Source organism: Athene noctua, chromosome 6 (assembly GCF_965140245.1).
Source record: "Athene noctua chromosome 6, bAthNoc1.hap1.1, whole genome shotgun sequence".
Classification (NCBI taxonomy): Eukaryota; Metazoa; Chordata; class Aves; order Strigiformes; family Strigidae; genus Athene; species Athene noctua.
In genome coordinates, this window is record NC_134042.1 from 11,583,922 (window position 1) to 11,607,005 (window position 23,084).

The 23,084-nt window shown below is 46.6% G+C and overlaps 1 protein-coding gene across 4 annotated transcripts in view; it reads left to right on the forward strand.

The window, feature by feature from the left end:
• Positions 1-443: 443 nt before the first annotated feature.
• The window catches only part of MGA (MAX dimerization protein MGA), a 62,417-nt gene continuing 39,776 nt past the window's right edge, over positions 444-23,084 (forward strand). For 3 of the 4 annotated variants that reach the window (XM_074909565.1, XM_074909567.1, XM_074909566.1), the window contains exons 1-5: positions 451-620; positions 13,253-14,394; positions 19,702-20,632; positions 21,000-21,087; positions 21,213-21,308. In XM_074909565.1, the coding sequence (XP_074765666.1) occupies positions 13,331-14,394; positions 19,702-20,632; positions 21,000-21,087; positions 21,213-21,308 (2,179 nt within the window). In that variant the 5' untranslated portion in view covers positions 451-620; positions 13,253-13,330. Of the gene's footprint in view, positions 621-13,252; positions 14,395-19,701; positions 20,633-20,982; positions 21,088-21,212; positions 21,309-23,084 lie in introns of all 4 variants that reach the window. The other variant, XR_012633854.1, reaches the window with a different exon arrangement.

Sequence of the window (23,084 nt, forward strand, 5' to 3'; positions counted from 1 at the left end):
CCCGCGCCCCGAAGGGGCCCGCAACGGCGGGAGGAGAGCGCCCACGGGAGGCGCCGGCGGGGACGGCGCCGCCCCGGGCGGCCGAGCTTCCCCGCCGTGCCCCGTTCCCCGGCAGCGGCCCGGGCCCGGCGGCCGGCCCGCCCCTCGCCCGGGGAGAGCGGCGGCGCGGCCCCGCCAACGGCGGCCGGGGCGCCCGTGCGGCCCACGCGCGCGCGGCGTGTTTCCCTCGCGCAGGGGCGGGGGAGGGGCAGGAAGGGCGTGTCCCGGCGGCGGGAGCGGAACTGCGTCGGCGGGCGGCCCCGGCCAATCGGCAGCGCGCCGCTGGCGGGCGTCGCGAGGCAGCGGGACGGCCGCCGCCGCCCGCCTCCCTGCCGGCCGGCCGCTCCGGTACCCGCCCGGCGGGAGGGGCGGGGGGGCGTGTGCGGGCGTGTCGTGGGCAGGGAGGCGAGGGGAAGGGGGCCGGAGAAACGGGAGCGGCCCACGTGACGGGCTGCTGCAGCCAATGAGGACGGCAGGAGGGTGCGCGTGGCAGGCGAAGGCCGCAGGAGCCGCGAGCGGGGCGCGTGGGTCGGGGCGTTGCTCGGTGCCCCGCGCCGCGTGGAGCCGCCGGCGGGAGGCAGGTAGGAGCCGGCCGGGCGCCCCCGGGGCGCTGCCCGCCGAACCCCTCTCCCCCTTCCTCCCCCCCCCCCCCCCTCTCCAGCGCCGGTTTTGAAGTTTTATTCGAGGAGGTGGCGTGAGGTGTGCGCGTCACGTGAAGGCGGCGGCCCAATCACACGTGCGCGCTCCCTCCGCCTCGGCCGCGTTTGAGGCGCGCTGGGGGCGGCCGTGGCGGGGAGCGGCGGGCCGGCCGCCCGGCCCCTCTCCTCGGCCGCCCCCGCGCCGCTTCGACCGGGGTCGCGGGCGGGCGGTGGGGGCTGGGCAATGGCTGCCGGTCACCTGACGGGGAGGGTTAAAGGGCCCGGGCAGCCCCGCCTCCGGGCTCTCTCCGGCCGGGAAGGGTCGGGTGAGGCCCGGGCCCGAGCAGCTGCCGCCTCCCAGAGCCATCGCGCTCCCGGGAACCGTCCTCCGGCGGGGGCGTGGCCGGCGCCAGCCGTGAGACGGGGCTGGGCTGCCGGCGCCGCGCCTCGCCCCGCCCCGGCAGGACAGCCGCTCCCGGGGACCCGCGCCGCTGCTGGGGGCCGGGCGCGCCCCTCCGCCCGCTCGGCGCCACGGAGGGGCGGCTGAGGGGTGGAGCGGGGTTGGAGGGGAATGGCGGCTCCGGGGCCCCTCGCCCGGGGGCGGAGCGTAACGGCCCGGCGGAGCGGCCCGAGGGCGGCCGCTGGCCCGCGGCGGCGCGCGTGCGCCCCGGCACGTCGCGTGAGGCGGCCGTTGGTGGCGGGCGGGGGCAGTGCCCGCCCTTACCCCCCCTCACCCCGCCCCGGGCCCTGCCACCGCCCCGGGACCGCGGCTCTCCCGGCCGCCCTGCGCGCCGCGCCCGCCGCGATTCTGGTATCTTCCAGATTTCGGCCGAGGCCGGGCGCCGGCGGGCCGAGGACGCGCCTGCGTGGCGCGGGAGGCGGCTTCGTGTGGCGGGATTGCGCTCTCGGCCGGCCGGGGCTGGCGGGGCCGGTCCCGCCGAAGGGAGCTGAATAAACGAACCACGGCGCCTTCCCGGAAGGGCGGTGCGATGCCGGCGTTGGGTTCAGTGGCAGTCGGTGGCCTTAGGGACCACGCTGGTTGATAAAGGGGGTTTAAAAATGGGAAGGTGAGCTCGGTCTGTAGTTGGTAGGCATGAGGGTTAGCAGTTATTTCATCAGCCTGGTTAGGTGAGTGGTTTCCAATAGTGCGGCTTGAGTTTCTTGCCTAGCTTCTTAAGATATCAAAGCTTACACAGTCTCACTGCCGGACTCCTAACACAGCAGTATCCGGACTCGTGGGTTGTCTTTAATTGCATTCGACGGAGTGGGCTGAAGCCCTGAAGATGTGAACTTGCCGCAGACTTTGAAAACCGAAGGCTGTGTGTAAAGAAGAAGGCAAGGCTGATGAGCTGCTCTTGCCACTTTAAGGTGGTTTGCTCGATGGAGCCGCAGGCTCTGCGGCTGCAGCACCCTTTCAGTGCCCTCGGGCACGGTTCCCTGGCAGTCCATAATGAGAACTGGGGCGGGGAGCTGATTCTGCCAGAAAAATGTTGCTGTGGGTGAGCGTTTTTGTGTGTGTGTGTGTGTTTGTGGGGAGAAAAACCTAGTTCTTGAATCCGGTGGCGATGAGCATCACTCATTCTCTTACGTGTTCCATCTAGCAACAGCAGACTATTCACTTCACCTGCTGTTAGCTCAGTGTTGGTGCAGATGCCGTTGTGCCTGCCATGGGAGGGAAAGCTGCAGTAGGAGGAAAACCAATGTTAGTCCCACTTGCAAATAAACTTGTTTGGTCACCTGCCAGAAAAAAAAAAAAAAAAAAAATTCTCTTTGAGCATATGCCACTTCTTCATTTACAGTTAAATCAGCTAGATCACTTATAAAGTACGTAGTTGTGTATGTTGGCTTTTTAAAACGTAATTTCCTAAGGAATGGGAAGTCCAAGACGTTCATTTTACAAACACAATGAAATAGGTTTCTGCCTAGAGGAGTGAGAAAGAGCTCTCATCTAAGAGGCTGTTGGCCCTTTGATTTTTCATAAACAGCAGAGGATCTAAAAAGTTCAGCCATGGTGTGCACATAAGAAACAGTGCCATTAGCTGTGGCACCAGCAAAGCTTACTTGATTCTTCCATAATTAAGAATGTGGTGTGGTGTGTGTTTTGGTTTTTTTGTGGTGTGTGTTGTTTGTTTGTTTGTACTGGGTGACTTTACAACAAAGAATCAAATGATGGTGGTGGAGTTGCTCTTCTCTCTCCACAGAAAGGTGGAATGTGCTTTTACTGTTGGATCCTGGCAGGTTTTAGTACTTATGATAAAGCCTCGATGTATCTTTTTCTGAACTGGATAAGGAAGAATGCACCGAGAATGATATCGGTGAGAAGAAAGCAACCAGAAGAAAGTCTGTCTTTTTTTTTTTTTTTTTTCTTTTAAAATCAAGCCCAGAAGAGAAAGGCAGTAAGGGATGTGAACAGCGTAAGACAGAAAACAAATGTGGGAGCCAGATAAAACATATCTACAGTAAAAATGTTTGCATTCATTGCTACAGTCACTATCTTCAGGAAAAGTCAATTTGGAGAATGGCAAGATAGCAACCTAATTACTGTTAAACAAATACTTGTGATGATGGCATTATGCTGTTTTGGTAACTCTTGCAGTACTGTGCTTTCCGCTAATATGGTGCGGTCTGCCTGACCACAGGGTAAAGTCAATAAGTCAATAATGAAGATAGATATAAACCTGTAACCCATCACCCACAGTCTGGTACTTTAATTGGTGTCACGCTCCTTTTTACCATAACTTAAAAGGGAAATAGAGGTTCCCTGCCAGTGAGCACTTGATGAGCCATTGGTGATTCTGTAGCAATGAGCATTGCTGCAAGACGGAAGCCCAATGCGTATGATAGTCCTGAGCTTGTATGAGGGCTTTTTTACTTGCCTGACTTGTTTTGTTGAATTTTCTTACTTTTTGCTCTCCTTTTTTTTTTTCCTATGATGTGGACAAGATCCCCAGCTGAAGATTTGTGTGTGTGATAAATTTTCCTCAATGATGGTCGTAAAGGGACTGAAATTCATCAAAATGGTGCTATTGCTGCTGATTATGGCTTGTTTCTGCCAGTGTTGCGTGGCAAAAAACATAAAACATTGCTTTATTCTTTTATTTTTTAATTTTCAGTAGCTGCAATAATAGTATATTGAAAAAATTACAGTAATCATTGAATATATGAGTAGTGGTCTTATCAGTGACTTCCTGATAAAATATGTAAAATACATTATTTTAAATATTGAAATAATAACATTGTATATAGATAAAAAAGTGCAGTTATTTGTAGTGAACACTGGATTTTCTCCCTGCCCTCTCACCAGTGGTTCATACTGTATATAAATGGATTGTGCAGTCTTCAGTGTTTGGGAAGATTTTTGTATTTCCCCAAGGATCAGGTACCTCTCAGGAGACGGAGACTGCTGTGCGCTGTACATAGCAGGATTAATGCTGTTAAACAAAGCACTAACTTTCTGGGGGACTGAAAGTTTGGACTCTTTTGTCGAAGTGTTAGTACTGGGGAGGTGAAGTGGTATTTCCCTCCTGCCCCTGCAAGTGTTTGCTCTGTTCCTCCAACAGAAGCCGCTGCTTTTGCAGGGGTGCAGCTGACAGTTGATGAAGCACTTCCTGAACTACCGTCTGTTCATCCTGCAATAGTCAGGGCTCTGAGCGTTAAGTAAATTTGGTTTTAGTATAAACTAATTAAGTGAATTCGGTTTTAGTATAAAGGAATGCTCTGGGCTGAAATCTCTGCACAGCACAAGCTGTGTCATACTTGCCGTGGGGATAGCGCATTCTGTGTGCAGCTGGAGCACGTGTTCTAGCATGTTTGCATCATCAAGAAAACCTAAATCTGAAAAAGCAGATTTCTTGCTCCTCTTTTTTTTTTTCCCCCTCAATAATCCATTTCTTGCAATACATTTTTTTTTAATCTCACACTTTTTAGCTAGATTCTGACACTAGTTAACACCCTTAATCTTCTTGCCACAGGATTTTGATTCCTTGCTGTAGCTAAAAGAAGGATTTAAGATACTTCTCTATCATAAATAAAATGATGTAAACTTTTTTTAAAGTAGATTTGGGCTGAGATTCTGTTGCCTGAGGACAGGGGTCTGGAGCTGTTGTAGGTACTGCAAGTTCTTTGAGACATCTGTGTAGAGCAAATATTCAGCTCTGGGAGGCTGATACTCTTCTGGAGAAGCACTTGGGAGGCCAGTGGGGCCAGTTATGGTATAGAAAGTGGGACTAGATTACCTTTCTATGGGCAGTTTAATCCAGCCCAGAGTTTCAGAATTAACAGATTTTCTTGCAGGGTGCTACTGTGTTAATCATTGTCCAAAGTGTCAAAACATTGGCTAAAGAAAGTATGGTTTTGTATTTTAACCCTTCTAATGTGCACATTGCACAGCACTTCTGACTATAACATCACTAGATTTTCAGGTGTTTGAAATTTAATTCTTTTCTTTTTTTAATGGCCAGAATTCGGGACTTTTACGATTGTTGGGACTGCCTGCTCATAGTTAGTAATAAACCTGTAGACTAGGCTCTGCTGACTGACTGCTGCTGTGGGTGTATTACATTGGCACAGTTGGTTTTGATAGCTGTTGTTTTCAGCTAGTGAGTCTAGTTTCAGCTGGTGAATTTGAGAGCCGAAAGCCTCCTTTATGCTCCAGTAATGCTCTAGTAGTAGTGCCTGTCAGAGTATACTGGATGACAGAAATATCCTGTCGTGTATCTACTTGTGTAGTAGAGGCCTTTGTATTCAAACTGAAAGGGGATTGCTAGCAAAAAATGTAATCAACATCTCTTTTATGTTTCCCACACGTTGGCAACTGTTACGTTCTGCTTAACTGTGTCTGCAGCATGTTGCTTTCCCATATACAGATCTCATCTCTAGCAAGGCCCTGGCCTTGTGACTCTCCAGCTTGTGATCTGTTACTGAATCTTTTTTTTTTTTTTTTTTTTGAGACAGGTTAGAAATCAGAGTAGCTGAAGAACGTGGTTTTTTGCTACAGCTCCAGCTAGCAATCTCTGGGCTACTGGGTGGTGAAAGTTGCAGCCTCTGTGTTACTTGTAGTGTGTAGGCTTGAACTGGCGCTTCATGCTTGTAGGCATTGCTGAAAGAAGGAATGTGATCTGCTGGATACTGAAATACAGTTTGTAAAGACTGTTGTTCATACTTTCAAGATGCTGCAGAGCATGGAATATATTTGAAAGAAGCATTCTGAGGAAGAGGGTACTTCTTGGTAGTGAATTTCAGCATTTCAAAAATGACCATCACGTTACTGGTTAGTATAAGGTAACTGGACATGGAGGGCTGGTGCAAACCAGTTCATTTCTATGCTGCCAGTTGGTGCAAACATGACCTTAAAACTGGTGTTTGTACTGATCTAAATGGGATGTAGTTCTTCATTGCAGTACTCCTGTTTCTTGTCAGCTATAAGCTGCTCAGAACCGGGTTGCTTAAGCTGGTGGGAATCTGTGGTACTGCTGTGACTTCTACTGGTGAATTTGTTCCCTTGATAAATTAGAGGTTCTGCTTTTGCTGCAGGCAAGGATTTCCACCTGCATTAGGTAAAATGATAGCAAAATCCCTGGCAATGTCAACAGTCTCTGGTGTTGCTTCTCTTACCATCACCGGAACATGTGGCTTGTGGGCTGTGAACATGGTGCTGTCTGCTATTCAGTTCTGTGCAGCTGCTCTTAGTCATACAAAATGGCCCTCTTGCTGAAGAAAAAAAGACTTATTTCTGTATTGGCACAGTTCAGGAACATACTGCTTAACACAAAATAGAGCGTCAGTGTATCCTGTGACCCTAAAACTTAATGACCACTGTACCTAATATGTGATTGCTGTAGGTATAGAATGACTACTCCCGATCAAACTCAGACAATGTGGCTTCATTTTTTAATTGGTGTAATTATTTCTGATTGAATTTATTAAGGGAGAAATCCTGTGCTGGATCTGACTTGAGGCTTGAGGCTGTCACATCTCTGTGCCTCCAGGTATAACCAGTAGCAAGGCTGAAAATGTGTTCCTGGTAGGCAGGAGCGTGTAGAGCCCGCGTTTACATGTCTGGCCACACCAGTCAGGCAGATGCATGGATACTCACAGGAACACGGACAGCAGCGACAGCCCTAGCCTGCTCCCCTTCCTGCCTGAGCAGGATGGAGATCTGCTAGTGAGAGGGTTGTGTGTATGTATGTTTTTATAGACACATACATGTGTATATATAAGTACAAGGTAGATTCCCTCCAGCAGCTGGGCCTAGACACTCTGTCTGCCCAGCAACTGGTTCCTGGATCCCAGTCTCCCCAGTTGCTGGCTTCTAGCCACGTAAGCCCCCGAGGCCCAGCCCCGCTCTGGGTGCTGGTATGTGCTGTCTCTCTCTTGGCTGGCTGGCACTACCCCACCTGACCTTGCCCTTCAGAGGACACAGATGTGCATATACACACACAGGGCTGGTGGCACTGCCCTGCTCCCCCAGGAGCCACGTCCTTTGTCACGCTGCACGTGCCCCCACACCCCCCCAGGGTTTACAGCTAAACTAGAATGCTTTCTTGATTCCTTTCTTCCCCTTACTACACATTTGCTATGTGAAACATGAAAGCACGTGGCTGTTAGCCTTGACTTTTTGTTGTGCAAAAAGTAGAAACTTATGAGAGAACTGTCATGTGAAGCTGTTTTAGAAAAAGACTGGACGTGACCCTTAACAAAAAGAATACTATCGCTCTGATTTTTTGGTATCTCCTACCTTCTAATTCCTCAGAACCTTTTTTTTTCCTCTCCAAATCTGCCGTTGCCAGAATTTGGGGTGTTTCCCTTCCACCATGCCAACCTTACTATGTGGATGTTGTGGTTTAACCCCAGCTGCAGCTGAGCCCCACCCAGCCGCTCGCTCACTCACCCTGGGTGGGATAGGAAAGAGTATTGGAAGGTCAAAAGTGAGAAAACTCCTGGATTGAGATAAAGACAGTTTAACAGGTAAAGCAAAAGCTGTGCACACAGGCAAAGGAAACAGGAATTCATTCGTCACTTCCCATCACAGGCAGGTGCTCAGCCATCCCCAGGAAAGCTGGGCTCCATCATGTGTAACGGTTACTGGGGAAGACAAACGCCATCATGCTGAATGTTGTCGTTCTCCCCCCCCTTCCTCCTCCTTCCCCCGGCTGTATGTGCTGAGCACGATGTCATACGGTGTGGGACATGCCTGGGAGCTGTCCTGGCTGTGTCCCCTCCCAACCTCTTGTGTCCCTCCAGCCCACTCACGGGTGGGGTGAGGTGAGGTGAGGAGCAGAAAAGGCCTTGGCTCTGTGTAAGCACATCCCTGGGATATCAACACTGTTTTCAGCACAAATCCAAAACATAGCCCCATGACAGGTACTACGAAGAAAACTCTATCCCAGCCAAACCCAACACAATGGGGCTAAAGCTTCCCTTCTGCCTCTGTCCATACCTCCTTTATAAACTGCAAAATCACAATCTTACGTTCTTTGATATTTGCAGAATTTTGTATTTCAGTAGTTTCTCTGTACAGTGAATGTGTTCACTCCTCAGGTTTTTTCAGCCTGAGTTCATTCTCCCAGTTAAAAGTCATCTCCTGCATTCCTACTTGTGTTACTGTTTTGATGGATGTTTTTTTTAAGTGTCTTAAAAGTGTATTTTCTTTAGTTACATGCTTCTAAGGTGATCTCCCACAGCATAAATTTCTGTTGCCAAGAAACCTTCAAAGGGGTGCTGGCCTGCGTAATGTTGCTCTTGTTTTGCCCGTTTTCTGCATCCTAACAGTGAAGGCATGACTCTGTCAAGCTGAGGAGCAGCCTTAGTGAAGTCACCACTTGCTGTAGGCAGCAGTCAGTACAAAATTCTCGTGTTTGGTGGCTGTAGGCCTTAGTCTCAGCCTACCAACTCTGATGCCATGGCTTTCTGGCACCACTGTGCAAGTATCTGCCCTTTACTAGGGGATGCAGTGTTGTAAGATAAATATCCTTAACTGAAGAAAGGGGGACAGGGGGCTTCATGGAGGTGTTCTCCTGCAGCCATGCTGTGTATTGGTGTGAATTCCCTTCAGATTCAGAATTCTGGTTTAGTGGGCTTATTCTCAGAAGTGCCTGGTTTACAAAGTGATTTTTCCTGACATGTGAAGGACTGCCAGTCTGGGCGTGGTGTGCTTGGTGAGGTGCTGAGGGCAGGAAGACTCAAATATGGTTATGCCAAGACTGTGCTAAGCCAGGTTTTGTTTGTTGACTGGTTTGCCTAACATCGGAAGGGACAGCAGGCCTGGGGTTAATAACCTAGGGCACGGTTTGACCGGTACGTGTTGGCTGCCTGAGCCACAGGGCGCTTGGTGGTGTAGACCCCAGTTCTGACTGGAGCTTTGGCGGATGGGTGAGGACTAGCGCCGGAGGAGGGAGACTAACGCTGATGCCCGCCTTAGCGTTGCCTCCGCGATTGAGGCTTCTGGCCGGGGAGGCGGGAGGTGCGGGTACCCATGTCCGTGTCTCGAGTGGCGTGGAGGCGGGTGACCCTCGCCCTTGCCGAGGGGAAGGCTGGCGCTCTCCCGGGGCAGCGGCGAGGGAGGAGGCAGCTCCCGCTCGGGGGAGGGCGGCGCGGCTGAGGCCTGCCTTAACGCCTCCGGCGCGCAAAGCCTGCGGAGAGGCCCGGCGAGCGGCGGGGCTGTGCCGGGGCCGGCCCCGCGGCGCTGGTTCGGCTCTGCCCGGCCCGGGCGGCCGCCGGGCGCGCGTCCCGCCGGCGCCGCCCCCCGGCCGTCGTGTGCCAGTGCGGGAGGAAGCTCCGCCGCCGGCGGGCCCCGGGCCAGGCCCGTGAAGCTGAGGCGGGGCCGGGCCTCTCCGCCGCGGGGGGGGGGGGCGGGGAGCGGTGCGGCCGGGCGCCTCGCCCGCGCTCGCCGGGCGGGGCGGCGGCGCTGCCGCTCGGGGTCGCCGCAGGCCCTCGAAAGCGGCGGAGTGCGGCGCCCCGCGCCCGTTCGAGAAGCTTCGCGGCGCGGCGCTGCGCGGGGCCGGGCCGGGGCCGGGGCCGGGCCCCGGCGCTCGGCGCGGGCACGTGACGGGCAGGCGGGAGGGAGGGAGGGGAGGCGCGAGCTGGCGGCGCGCCTGCGCGCGCTGCGGCGCGGTGATGTCACCGCGGTGCGCACGCACGTTGTCCCCAGCTGGCGGACACACGGTCCGCGTGAGGAGAAAGGAAGCGGGAGGCCGCCGGCTTCGCCTCGCCGCACGGTAACTGCCGGGGAGCGGGGGCGCGCCGCCTCGGCGGAGGGGGGGAAGGGTGGCGCCGCCGGCTCCCGCGCCGCGCGCGAGCTCCGCGCGCCTCCCCCCGCGCCTCCCGCCTGCCTCTCGAACTGCGAAAATTAACACCAGGCGTAGCCACGAGGCGACGGGGCCCGGGCCCGCCGGCCGCTCCCCGGTGGCGACGCGAGGCGCCGCCTCGGGAGCGCCGGCGGCGCCGCGCCGCCCCCCTGGCGCCGGGCAGGGCCGCGTCGGGTCCCGGCGAAGAGCGGCGCGGCTTCCCCACGTGCGCCGGTCCCTCCGCCTCCGCCAGCCCCCGCAGGCCGTGCTGGGTCCGGCCCCCGCCGCTCCCGGAAAGGCCCGAGCGGCTGCCGGTGGCGGCGGCGGCTGCCTGCCCCCGTCCCGAGGCTTCCGGCCGGGGGCCCGTCCGGCGCGGCGGGGGGGGCGGGGGGAGGGGCATTAAAAGCGACAAGTGCGCCGCTCGGCCCGTGGCCGTGACGCCACCTGCCCCGGGCGGGGCGTCCGCCTCTCGCCGCACCGGGCGCCGTTCCCCGGGCCGGGGCAGCCCCGCTCCGCTGCCGCGGTGTTGAACGGCAGCGCCGCGCGTTCAGCTCTCGCTGCCATTGGACCCGGCACCGGGCCCCCGCCGGCAGCTCGGCGGCGGTTGGCGGGCTGTGCCGCGGGGCCGCCGCCTGACGGCTGTCCTCCCCGGCCCGCGGCGGGAGCAGCCTGCACCCGGGGCCTCGCTCCTCGCCTTTAAAGCAGCTTGGGAGGTTGGGGGTTTGTTGTTTCGGGTTTGGTGGTGGGGTTATTTTGTTGGTTTTTTATGTTTGGTTTTTTTTAAGAAAAAACCCACAACAGATTTTTTCGCATCTGATTATTTTCCTGCTTTTAGCACATCTCAGTGCAACTTTCGGTATTTTTAGCCACTGCTGTCTAGTTCGATGCTGCTTCTCAAATACAAGATCTACATATGGGGAGAGAAGTGAAGTATTCGAAGCTGATTAAACCTTCAACTTCCACAAATACACACATTTTCCTTGAAATACTGGATTAGAAACTCCACGCTATAATAAAACAGGCTAGTGTGTTTGACAAAGTGTAATAAAACGTGTGAAATGTTTCTCGTAACAGACCGTGTTAGTGCTGAAATAATGTAGCTTTTGGCTACTGTAATTGCATATAATCACATTGTAACCACACATCTCTGACTGACTTGATACTGTGAGCGGAGCTTATGGTAGAAATAACTACAGGAGCACCGTGTAAGAACTTTTTAAGTGTTGGAAAACAGAAACCGTGACTCAGTAGCTCTTTGTATGAATAGAATTTTTGCTGGTTGCAGGGTTATTGAGCTTTTTTGAATTTATTTCTGGCCTGTGTAAGTTCTACCTCAGGTAAATTTAAAGTTACAGGTTCTCTACATATTTGAAACAAGACTTGAAATCACTTTGATATAGTGTATGTCCTTGGTGAGCTAATAAAGTTTTCATGTATATTGCCCAGCAGTCACTTGATGATTGCACATTGAATATACATATACACATGCTGTGTGTATATATAGAGAGAGAGAGGATAAGTTGGTGGAAAATCACATGCCATTTAGGATGCGATTTCTTTCTCCCCATTCCATCTATCTGACTTTTAGTATAGATTTCTGTTTCTATTGTGTTTTTATAGATGAACATGAAAAGGCTTTTTTTGGGGGATAGGCTTTTGTGTTGCTGGGACTTCAGATGTGCTCTGTTGAAAAAGCAGGGCAGCATCCTTAAAATAGAAAAAAAAGAAGTTGATTTTGAACAGCTAATTCATTTTGTGTTCTAGACTCTTATTAAGTAGTCCTGGGTGGGTGGTTGTGGGTGCCTTTGTGGGGAAGTGTTTAGTCCTCAAAACTGAAAACCAGATTTTGTACCTTAACAGATCTCAAAACCTGTGGAGAACAGTTTTGTGTTTTTCCTCTGGTTTAGCTTACACGAAGCTTCAAAGTGCAAAGTTTAAAGGGTGGTGGAAGTAGGTGTCTTGTATTTCCTAGGTGTCAAGAGCATTTATCATGGAGTGTAAGTTGGCTGCCTCCTGAGCTTTGAGGTCATTTCCCACATGCATGTGGCAGCTGGTTTGCACAGAGGAGGGTTTCCTCCTGCAGTAACCCAATCCTAACAAAATAAATACTTCTTATTGAATACCTAGTTCACTTAAAATTTGTGAATTTGAGTTAATTTTCTGGAAAGGAATATGATTATTTTCAAGCAGGTAACTCCCAGTGATGGTGATTCACTCTTGTCTTTGGTTCACACCAACTAGACACTCTATAGAAGAATCAATCATTTTTTTTTTGTATTCCATATATATAATAAGGATCAAGATACAAGCATCTGAATGTGGGAATGGCATTCTGGCAAGTTATCAGAAGCATTTACTTTAAATTTTCACATTCAGAAATCTGCAGGCTGTTTGAAAAATTGTTTATGATCTTTTGTTAGAGAGCTGACATAATGCTGAACTTGTGAGGTAGACACACGAAAGTAGAATTCTGTATATGCAAATAAAGGTAACTTTTTTAGTTCCCTAAACAGTGATTAGGCTAGTCACAACAGTACAAATGTTTTCTTACTGGATTTAAATTATTGCCATAATTTAGAAGATAGAGGTAGCTAAGGTTGCCTGATGCTTCACATCCATCCATTTAATCTTAGCTGCATGGCCTTTTGGGGGGGTTAGTTTGTCTGTTTTTCTCCAAAGCTTATCCGTCTGAACTTTTTCCCCCCCTCCTATTCTTTGTCTCTGCCTTTCACACAAGTTTAGAAGTTTTTTGGGTTGGGGGGGGGGGGGGGGCAGGCAGGCAAAGAAATCCCAACACACAGTCTTTTTCAATAAAGAAATTTGGGGAAAATGTTTTTAACTTTTTTTTTTTTTTCTCCATTTTTGAAAAGTCTTGGACCTTTGGGATCTCTTTTCTTTCTGGCAGGAACAAATGACTTCTGCTTTTGTGTTTGTGTCAGAGATGTGCCGTTTGCTCTTTTTAAAGCTTCTGCACGTTTTACCAAATGCTGTTTGTTAACCAAATGATCTGAAGAGTTGAGGCAATATGAGAACAAAGAGCACTTTGACATATCAAGCAAGGCATTATATGAAAATGCAGTTTAAAGGTGTCATAGCCCCTGTGTCTGTAAGGCCTAAAATATATACACACAGGCAACCATGATTTGATATATCCTGATTTTGCTCAATTTTGCAGTACTATCTTTTAAGCTTTTAATGTGGAAAACTGTTACAGAAAGGATTTCACATGAGCCTTAGTTACTTTCTTAGACTGTATTTGAACAATTCTAACTGGGTTTTCCTTTTTTCCAGAATGGTGAACACACATAGAAGATTATCAGCACTGTGTAGAATTTGCATTTGATCCAAAAGCTTCCAAGTGCGCTCAACATGGAGAAGCAGCAGATTGTCTTGGGTAGCCGGGATGGTGGGACTGTGTCTGGTGCAGCACCTGCTTTTTTTGTCATCTTGAAACAGCCGCAGGGAAACGGTAAAGCTGACCAGGGAATCCTAGTAGCAAACCGCGATGCTTGCGCGCTGGCCAGCAGTGTATCAACTCCAGTAAAATCCAAAGTCAAGACTTGCCTCCCAGCTGAATGTGTCTCGGGGGGCATTACCGTCACCCTAGATAACAACAGCATGTGGAATGAATTCTACCATCGCAACACAGAAATGATTCTGACGAAGCAGGGGAGGCGCATGTTCCCTTACTGCCGATACTGGATTAAAGGTCTGGATGTCTATCGGAGGTACATCCTAGTCATGGACATATCCCCAGTGGACAATTACCGATACAAGTGGAACGGTCATTTATGGGAGCCCAGTGGTAGGGCAGAACCACACGTTCTTGGGCGAGTGTTTATTCATCCAACATCCCCCTCCACTGGCTACTGCTGGATGCAGCAGCCGATATCCTTCTACAGACTCAAGCTTACCAACAATACCCTGGACCAGGAGGGACATATAATCTTGCATTCCATGCACCGTTATCTGCCACGACTTCACTTGGTGCCTGCAGACAAAGCCACAGAAATCATTCAGCTCAATGGCCCTGATGTCCACACGTTTACCTTTCCACAGACAGAGTTCTTTGCAGTTACAGCCTACCAGAACATCCAGATTACCCGTCTGAAAATAGATTACAATCCTTTTGCTAAAGGATTCAGAGATGATGGGGTGAATAGTCGACCTCAGCGTGATGTGAAACAAAACAGTAACTTGGAATTGGAAGGCGGTGGTGTTCTCAGCGCCGCGAGCATTCATGGCCACCCTGCTGAAGCTGATGTGTTAGATTTTCGTCAGAGAACTTTAAATTCTTCATTCATTGGTCAAAACCCATCAGACATTGATCTGGACAAAGAGTCCTTTACTGCAGAAAGGGACTTCCTGGGTGTCCTGGACACTGACCTGTCTTCGGGTGATATGCCAAAGCTAAAACAAGAAGTCTCTGAAAGGTGCGTTAACGTTCTATTTTTAGCACAGGTACTGGTTGAGGAGGGTATAAAATGATCGGTATACAGATTTACAACTAAAGGTTGCCTGACCTGAGATGGCAAAACACTTAGCATTATTAAAAGCTTTTCTTTGCTTAAACCGTTCTCAGTCTGGCCTTCCTAATGTGCCTGAGGAGTGTAAGTGTTCAGTATTTTTTCCTATGTTGCTTTAACTCCCTTTACAAAGAAGTGTTGAGGGATTTCTCTTAACTCTCTTAGCGTTTTAGAAGATTCAGTTTAATTTTTCAGAGTTTTAAACAGAGCACATTGCAGTCAGAACGTTACCTTTCTTTTTAGAGTTGCTTACCACAGTGACATGAAGTCTCTGTATCTTCAGTTTTCCTTCGTGTATGGGTGAGGATGCGTGGTATCTATGGGTATTTAGGTTGGGTATGTGGAGGGATTGCTACAAGGCAGTTGTAACTGGCAGCATGCCACTGTTTTGTCAATAGTTGCTTGTATGAATTCTTTTATTTCACAAAGTAGTATGAGGTAGCCTGCCTGTTGGTTGTCAGTTGCCTCATCTTTGCTGTGAGGTGAGAGAATCTGCACCTAGGGGAGTACTAAAGATTAACGGTTAGACTGTTCAGGCCGTAATGTACTCCATGGTAATTTTGTGTCTACATACTTACCCAGTATTGTCTTTTTGAACCATTCTATTCATAACACGCAAACCGTAGTAAAGCAATCTGGTGTATGTTGGGAGCCCACCCATAAACGGCTAACCAGTAAGTGCTCATGTTGGTAGAGCAAGCCTGGCAACACCAATTATTTTACTGCACTTTCACTTAGTTTCCAAAATCGAAGCAATAGAATAGAGCAGATTTAGTGAATCTGTGTCAAGAGGTGCTAGAAACACTTTGAACATGAAGAAGTGATTTAAAAAAACAAGAGGTTTCTCTCCTGCCATGTTTCTTCATGTCTGTCTGTGAATACCAGACTTAACTGCTAAAGATTTAGGGACCAAAGCAGCCTAAGCTATAACCAAAGCTATCTATTATGTAGATAGCACACCAAGAAATTATTTAACTGCAGGATATTAGGATGATGTTAATAGTGTAATTAGAAGTCAGTTCTTAGAGGAAAAAAAGTTGCATTTATGACATAATTATGCAGTTTATTTCAAAGCGGTATTACTATACTACTTCAGTGTGTTTTAGAGCGGACAGGGGTTTGCTCTATTGTTTGTTTTTCTTGCAGAAAGTATCTCCTTGCCTTTTGAGTAACTGAAAAAACAAACTACAGAGTTCTCTGTTCTTTGAGACTATTGAGTTTAGTTGTAATAATTCTTAAGAATACTAGAATTGTTTTGTGATCTAGAGTACCCTCACCTTTCTTCTGCAGTATTTTCCAGTGTCAGTGTATTAGGAAGAAGAACATCTTCTAGATTACTTATATTCTCCAAAAACGTTGTTGTAAATTGTAGAGAAACCCATCTTGAAGACTGAAAATATTCTTTCAGAGAGGATGGGCTTTCTTTAGTTCCTAAGAATAGAGAACAGAGAAGTGGTTAGATAACTTTCCATATTGGAAGTAAAACAGTGAAATTCTGAAAAATAATTACTGAAAGGTTGATTTTTGTCTTCAAAGTGGTACTTTTTTCTCCTTCGGGTCAGCTGCAGTTGAAAAAGTTAAAAGTTTGATTTTGTTTGCCTGAGGAGGGTCATTGAAGCAAATTACTTTGTTTCAATTAATTTCTTTCAACTAATGTTTCAATAGGACATCTTGGAGATTTTGTTTCCCTTCTTTACCAAGGAACAAAATTAATTGTTTTAAGGACTCAAGGACCTTCCTTAAGAACAGATGATGCAAATTGGCAGTACCTTCCCTGGTTTTATCTCCAAGACAATTTGTCTCTGAGATGTGCTAAAAGCTGCACAGACAGAGAAAGACTGTGAAGAATTTTTGTCTATTCTGGGCTTGGAAACATGTATCATTTGATAAATAAATGTTACCACAGTCCTAGAACTACTCTGAAGCATTGTCCAGCTTTTGGTTTATGTTTTTGTAAGGTGAAAAAGTCAGATTCTGTACTTGGAAAGAGAAAATCTCCAAGAAATGTCAGAACTGACTTCTCATGTGCTAGTTTTTTCACATCGGTTCTTTTTCCTTCTGATCTGTCCACAATATTTTCATGTCGTGCAGTTGAGATTGTTCATAAATATGTCAGCCTTTCAAGGACAGGGTTGAGTGAGTGGCATTTTTCTTTATCGAACTAGACACATTAATACTTGCTTATTAATGAAGACTGGGCAATTTTTTTTGTTTTGTCTTAGACAAGCTATTACTAGTAGTTGATAGGCATTATCTTGCTTTTATGCAGGGTAGTGATTTCTGCTGAGTTTAGATTTGGGTGAGAGTCAGAAGTTGGGAACTGCTTCCTCTTAGATAACGTTCACTAAAGGAAGTGGAATTCCTAGTGCTGGAGTGCATATTTCCCACCAGTGCCCAGTTTTTCTGACATTTCTGGGAATGGAACTGTGTAAAAGGTTGCATATACCTGAGAAGAATTTTAATCTTGAGTTATTGGTGCGCTTTGGAAATAAAGGACTATTTCCTTTATACAAAGTAGTATTTTTTTTTTTTTTCTGTGGCCTGATAATATGTTTAGTTTCACTGGGTGTATTGTAAAGAAAATAAATGTTTAATTTGCATTGTGGGAGCTTTTGTAGGAACACTTATGCCTGAAACCACTCAAATGTTGGGGCCATGGAAGGAACCACAAGCAAACTTTACTGGTTCTCAAGTCTTGTAGAATAACTACCAAGATCTTTTGAACTTCCTGCTTCAAAAATACAAATACTGTGGGATTTTTAATGCTCCAATTGTCTTGTTTTTCTAATTTAGTTGTCCTGTGTTTAGTCTGACAGTTTACTTTTCTTCCTTCCTTGCCTTCCGTTTGGAAGAGGAAAGCAAGTGATCATCATCCTTCAAACCTCAGCCACAGATTGCTAGATTAATTCTAAAAGAAATCAGATTTTTTTTTCTTCCATGGTATATTTTAAAATGATCTACCTAAAAAAACCCAAACCTATATATATATATCAGTATTTTCAAAAAATTAGCAGCTAAATAGTTTTTCATTTGGCAGAACCCAAGAAAGCAATTTGTCTGCTTTTACCGCTTTATTGTGAGCGTACCAAATACATTGCTTGAGATATAAAGAAGTTTGCTTAAATATGAGCATTGTTGTGTATCAGGCAAAGAAAGAGTTACTCCGGACATTATTTCACGATTTCTCTGATCTCGGATTAAGCCAAGGATTTTGAGAGGACAAACTTGCATGATTCATCTTCCCATGGAATACAGGAAGAGAAGTTTCTGCGACTGCTTATGTTGCACATAACTTCGCAAACTAAGGGCCAAATGAAATTACTTCAGTGCTAAAAAGCAACTCTTTTATTGCTTGAAAAGTTGATAATTGCATCTGAATTTAAACATCTAGAAAAATGCTGTGCAGCATTTAGTGCAAATACTTGATTTTCTCATAAATACGCATACATGGGTGATACCTCACGTCACCATTTAGCTTACGGTTGCAATATGCAGAGTGAAATAGCATTTGTGTCTGAAAACATCATTTTTACAGCAGGTAAAACTTCTTTGGTTTGGATACTGTCCAGATCCCTAACAGAAAGGTAATCCTTAGCTTGAGTATGCATCTTGCAGTAGGTAAATGGCTAGAGAAGTCCGGGCATTACTGGGCTTCCAACTAGAAACAGTAGAACTCACATGAGAAATCTATTCATGGCCAGAAAATTTATTAGTGTTCTTTGTCTCTCTGTTTTAGAGACTTTTAAGTTAGAGGAGCAGATGACTTGGATCTTCTTAATAGCATTCACTGTAGTTGTGGACCTGCTGTACTGAAAGGACCAATAGCTGTAATGTGACAGGGTTTTGAGTTCCCCGTAACCTACAAGTGAACTGTCTTAGAATTTCTTTCACAGTAAACTCACTGAAGAAGAAAGGCTTTTTAATCTTACATTTCACATTCTTAATTAAATGAAAGCTAGAAAGTTTCTAATGGGAAACTCATTGGCCAGAGAAGGCAGTAGACAAAACAAGACTGGTATGCCACTTGCCTGCTGCCTGCTATTCCCTCACAAAGCAGGTTTCTCCTTCAAGCTTAATTCTAGTTACTTAGTGTCCTTCTGAATATCAGCAGGTTTTCTAGATAGTTTCTGTCTTGTGCTTAGGAATTTTATATGTAAATGTATAAATCTGTGTCTTAACTGTCTGCTCCCTAATTTAACACTGCAGTTTTTCTTCATGAGGTGGAGACTTCCAGCTCCATGTTGTGACTCTTGTGTCCCAGCTTTTTTCCCTTAAGTATGTCCTCAGCCTATACAAGGCGGAAGCAGCCTCTTCCTCTACATCTTACCCTCCCTCAACCCCAGCCGGGGGCTCAATCATTCTTTAAAGCTGGGGAGATGGATAATAATAATAAAATGCACACACACATACAGACGATATGTAAAGCAATATCCCCTTTATATATAATACATTAAAATTTATTTTAAGTTACATTTGAATTTGTGATGAGGAGCCAGCTTCTGATGCTCTTAAAACTGCTGACTGCAATTTTTTGACTGATGTGTCTATCCCTCAAAGGAGTCCATCACTGGAGTGTAACTGGCTGTACTGTTAGTCTTCCGTATCTAATGCATGGTATGTCAAATTCTGGTTAGGTTAATACTCAGACTTACTGGAAGATGGAGTACAATTCCATAGGATATTAACATTCTGTAAGCGTTTGAACAAGAGTTAAATTTAGGAATTGTCTGTATGTGGCCTCAGGATGAATTAACTAAAGTTTTAGTTAAGTCATGTAAACTGAAGTGCATTAAGTGTTCACTTGGATGCTTATTTGCAAGCACAATGCCTTTGGTATGGTGACTTAATGAGATACACAGCAAACTAAGGACACTTCTGAGCATTTAAAACCTAGCTTAGCATGAGTTCATGCTGAGTCTCAAATAGGAAAAAGTGTAAACGTCACCCTGATACTCCTAGGGAAGGAAATTGTGCTGCTGCCTTCAGATAAGAAGTTGGATTGCTTTTGATGATGGCTTTTTTTTTTTTTTTTGAGTGCTTCTAAAAATGTAAGCTTGTAAATGACAGCTTATTTAGCAGACTCGTGTCTTGGAACATTTTGGATGTTTTTTACAATATGTAACCAAGGATTATGGGAGATGATGGAATTTCAGTAAAGGAAGAGATTTGATAAAGATCTTGTGTTTTGTTTTTGTCTCCTCCCTCTCACCTCAGTCCCATTGCTAGCAGTTACAAAAGCAGTTCCCGTGTGGCATCCCCACTGGACCCAAATGGACAATTTAATGTAGTTGTTAAAGAGGAACCATTAGATGACTATGACTACGAGTCAAGTATTTGCACACAGGGAATAAGTGTGAAACAGGAAGACACAGATGAAGAAACTGATGAGTATTCCAACACTGATGATGATGATCCCGTCCTACAAAAACACTTGATGAGACGCAGTGAAACAGATGGAATTGATGGAGAATTCAGGTCTAGGAAGCGTATGCTAACCAGTCCTTCAGGTGTTGCCAAAGCAAAAATGTTAAAACTGGATAGTGGGAAGATGCCTGTGGTCTATTTGGAACCTTGTGCAGTTACAAAGAGCACAGTAAAGATATCTGAGCTGCCACAGATCATGCTCTCCTCTTGCAAGAGGGATAAATCCCCTTTGAGTGCAGTTCTGGACTCCTTTCCTGTGTGTTTTGAAAATCACAAAGGCTCTTGCTCAGGCACAGCCACTGTAACTGAGGAATTAGTTATGAAAAAACAATCTTCTGGGAGTAAAATGTCACAGAAATATTCTTCAATCAGAGAGGCCCAGTGGGCTCTATCTAAATCAGCTAATTTTAATCTCAGGGGCTCAGTAGGTTGTCACTTTTCAGCTAAAGAGATCTGTGGAAGAAAAAGGTCTGGCATACTGAAGAATGCTATGTCCCTGAAAGGATCTGGTAGCAATCAAAACACCCTATCCTCAGTTACAACTAAAAGAGGAAGGCCACGGAAAATGAAAATTTCCAAGGCTGGTCGACCACCTAAAGGTGTAGGGAAAACTGTAATAACGAGCAAGAACACCTCTCTGGGGCCTGGGAGTATCCTTCCAGACGTTAAGCCGGATCTTGAAGATGTTGATGGTGTCCTCTTTGTGTCCTTTGCATCAAAGGTAAAACCTTGCTGTTTTGAATAGAATTCAAAACCTTTTATAATGTCTCATTTTTAAGCCCTTTGTACTTACAAAACTGAAGGTATATTTTATTTCAAACAAAGTTTAGAGATGTGTGGTGTATGGCCTCTTCCCAAATCTGTTCTTATCTCATCCATATGTTAATCCTAACATTTTCTTACTTCTTAGCAACTTGGGGGGAAATAGTGGAGTCTAGAGTTCTGTATAAAAGAACACGTACTCATTTAATAAACAATTCCATGTTTTGAATATTCCGGTGGTATTTCGATGTGACCTAGCTTGCATTTAAGTCAGCGTTTTAATATATAAGTATCTTATACTTATTCAAGGCTCTTTATGTACGTAGGAAGCTCTTGACATTCACACTGTTGATAGAGCTGGAGGAGAAGAGTCACAGAATCTTCAGGCTCCCCTGTTGACTACAAATGATCCAGGTATGTTTTTGTATTTTTTGTAAGTGGCTTTTCCCTGCAATGAGGGAATGTGTAAAAAAATGTTGAAAAATTAATCGTTTAAGTATTTTTTTTTTATGTGTTCTCACTTTTATTTTTCTGAGTAGATTGTGAAGCAAGAATACAAGTACTTGAAAAGGAATTGATGGAAGAACTGAAGACCTTGAGGCATAAGCAAGTTATACATCCTAGCCTTCAGGAAGGTAAGTGGTCTGTGTACATATTGTTGCACCTGGCTGTATGTTATACTTAATCATACTGAGTTGATAGTTTCTTACTGGATGTAATACTGTGTATGCCCAGTACCAGTGGGATCTGATTTTGGTGAATTTTTTTTTTTCAAATGCAGGAAAGTGTACAGATGTGTATGTACAAATGTGAGATGAAAGGAAATTAGTGTGAAACTGTCATTTTCCCTCTTGCAACTTGTGGCAATGAGAGTGAATCTGTGGTGTCTGACTCAGTTTTTTTTCTTAGAGGTTTTAAAAGTAGTTTCAGCCAGCCAGTAAAGATGCTTTCATTTTCACACATTCATGTTGCAAAGTAGAAGAGGTAGAGGAGGCAAAAGGTGAATCCTGAGTCTCCAACAGCAGAGCAAGAGGCTGCACATCGTTATATGCCTCTTGCAGAAGGTGCTGAGCCTTCAGACTTCAGGTAGTGCCTGTTTTGTAATGACCTAATCCTTGCAGAGAGTGGATGGAGCTGATTTTACTCCTTTGTAGAAAATAGCTGCTTCGTGGTAGTAGAGAAGCTAGAGATACAGAAACACTTCACTAAGACGATATTTGCTATGTTTGAGTCTATTTCTTTGAGTCACTGTAGATCCAGGTTTACTAGCCACATTAAGGCCACCCAAGGTACTTCTAGCTTGTGATCATTTATATAGACAATATTATCCTGAGGTCAGGTGGAAGAAAGTCAAGGATCAGCACAGAAGAATTTCATGTTCTTACTACTGATGATGTTGAAAGTCTTCAGCAATAGTAGTCCTGAGACCAGTGGCATTAACAGAGGCATCAGATCAGATGATGAAGAAATTGATGAGAATGGAACCATAGTACCTCATGCTCTTGAGGTTCTGGTCCTGAATTTTTCAAACATATAACTGTAATGCTGCAGGGATTGAGACTCCAAGTACAGATCTTGACTCCAATACTGGTTATTTTGGGTCCTCACAGAGCTTCTGCTGTGAAGAACCCTGGGTTACCTTGAATGGTTTATGCACAGGGTATGATGAGAACTGGGCTGTAATTTTTTGCAGCCATTTAAAGGGATGCCTTTGCATCTTGGTAGTGTTGAGCTGACGTTCCAGTCTTCCCCCTTTGCGAAGAAGTTATAAGAAGGGTAGTAGAGAACTCTTAGAGCTCTGTCCTGGATGTGGTGGGAATGAAATAAGATAACCCATCTCCAGCCAGGTTGTACCTCGAGGGTATAGCATCAGTGTTGACAGTTGTATCATGCATGATGATACAACGGCACTTTTCCCATCCCGTGATTCCAGAAATAGGTGGCCTTATTTTCTAATGACCTCAGTGTCCAGCCTGCCCTCACAGGTCTGAGTATGTTGTCATATTTCAAAAATGGTGGTAAAATGCCTTTTGTGGTCAGCTGCTGGCAGTGCTAGGTAGAGCAAATGTTACAGCAGTGTTAAAGCTTTTTAGGATTATATTGTGGGCCTCCTAGATGTTATCTTTACCCAAGAAAAATATAATAAAATTATGGTATGTTGGCAACCACAATACTAGTGAGGGCTGTTTTACTCATGAGATGATCCTGCAGCTGGGAATGTGTAAAACCCACGTGCTCTTCCTCTGGCTTCTGAGTGAGTGGTGGTGAAGTGAGTGAGTGATATGTTCTGAAGGGTGTTGAGCGGTTCACAGATACTATGAAATGGACAAGAAAAGTCAAGCCTCAGGCTAAGAAAAAGAGAGCTGAAGAATTTTGATTTTCTTGAGTGTTTGGGACCATCTTTCCAGGGT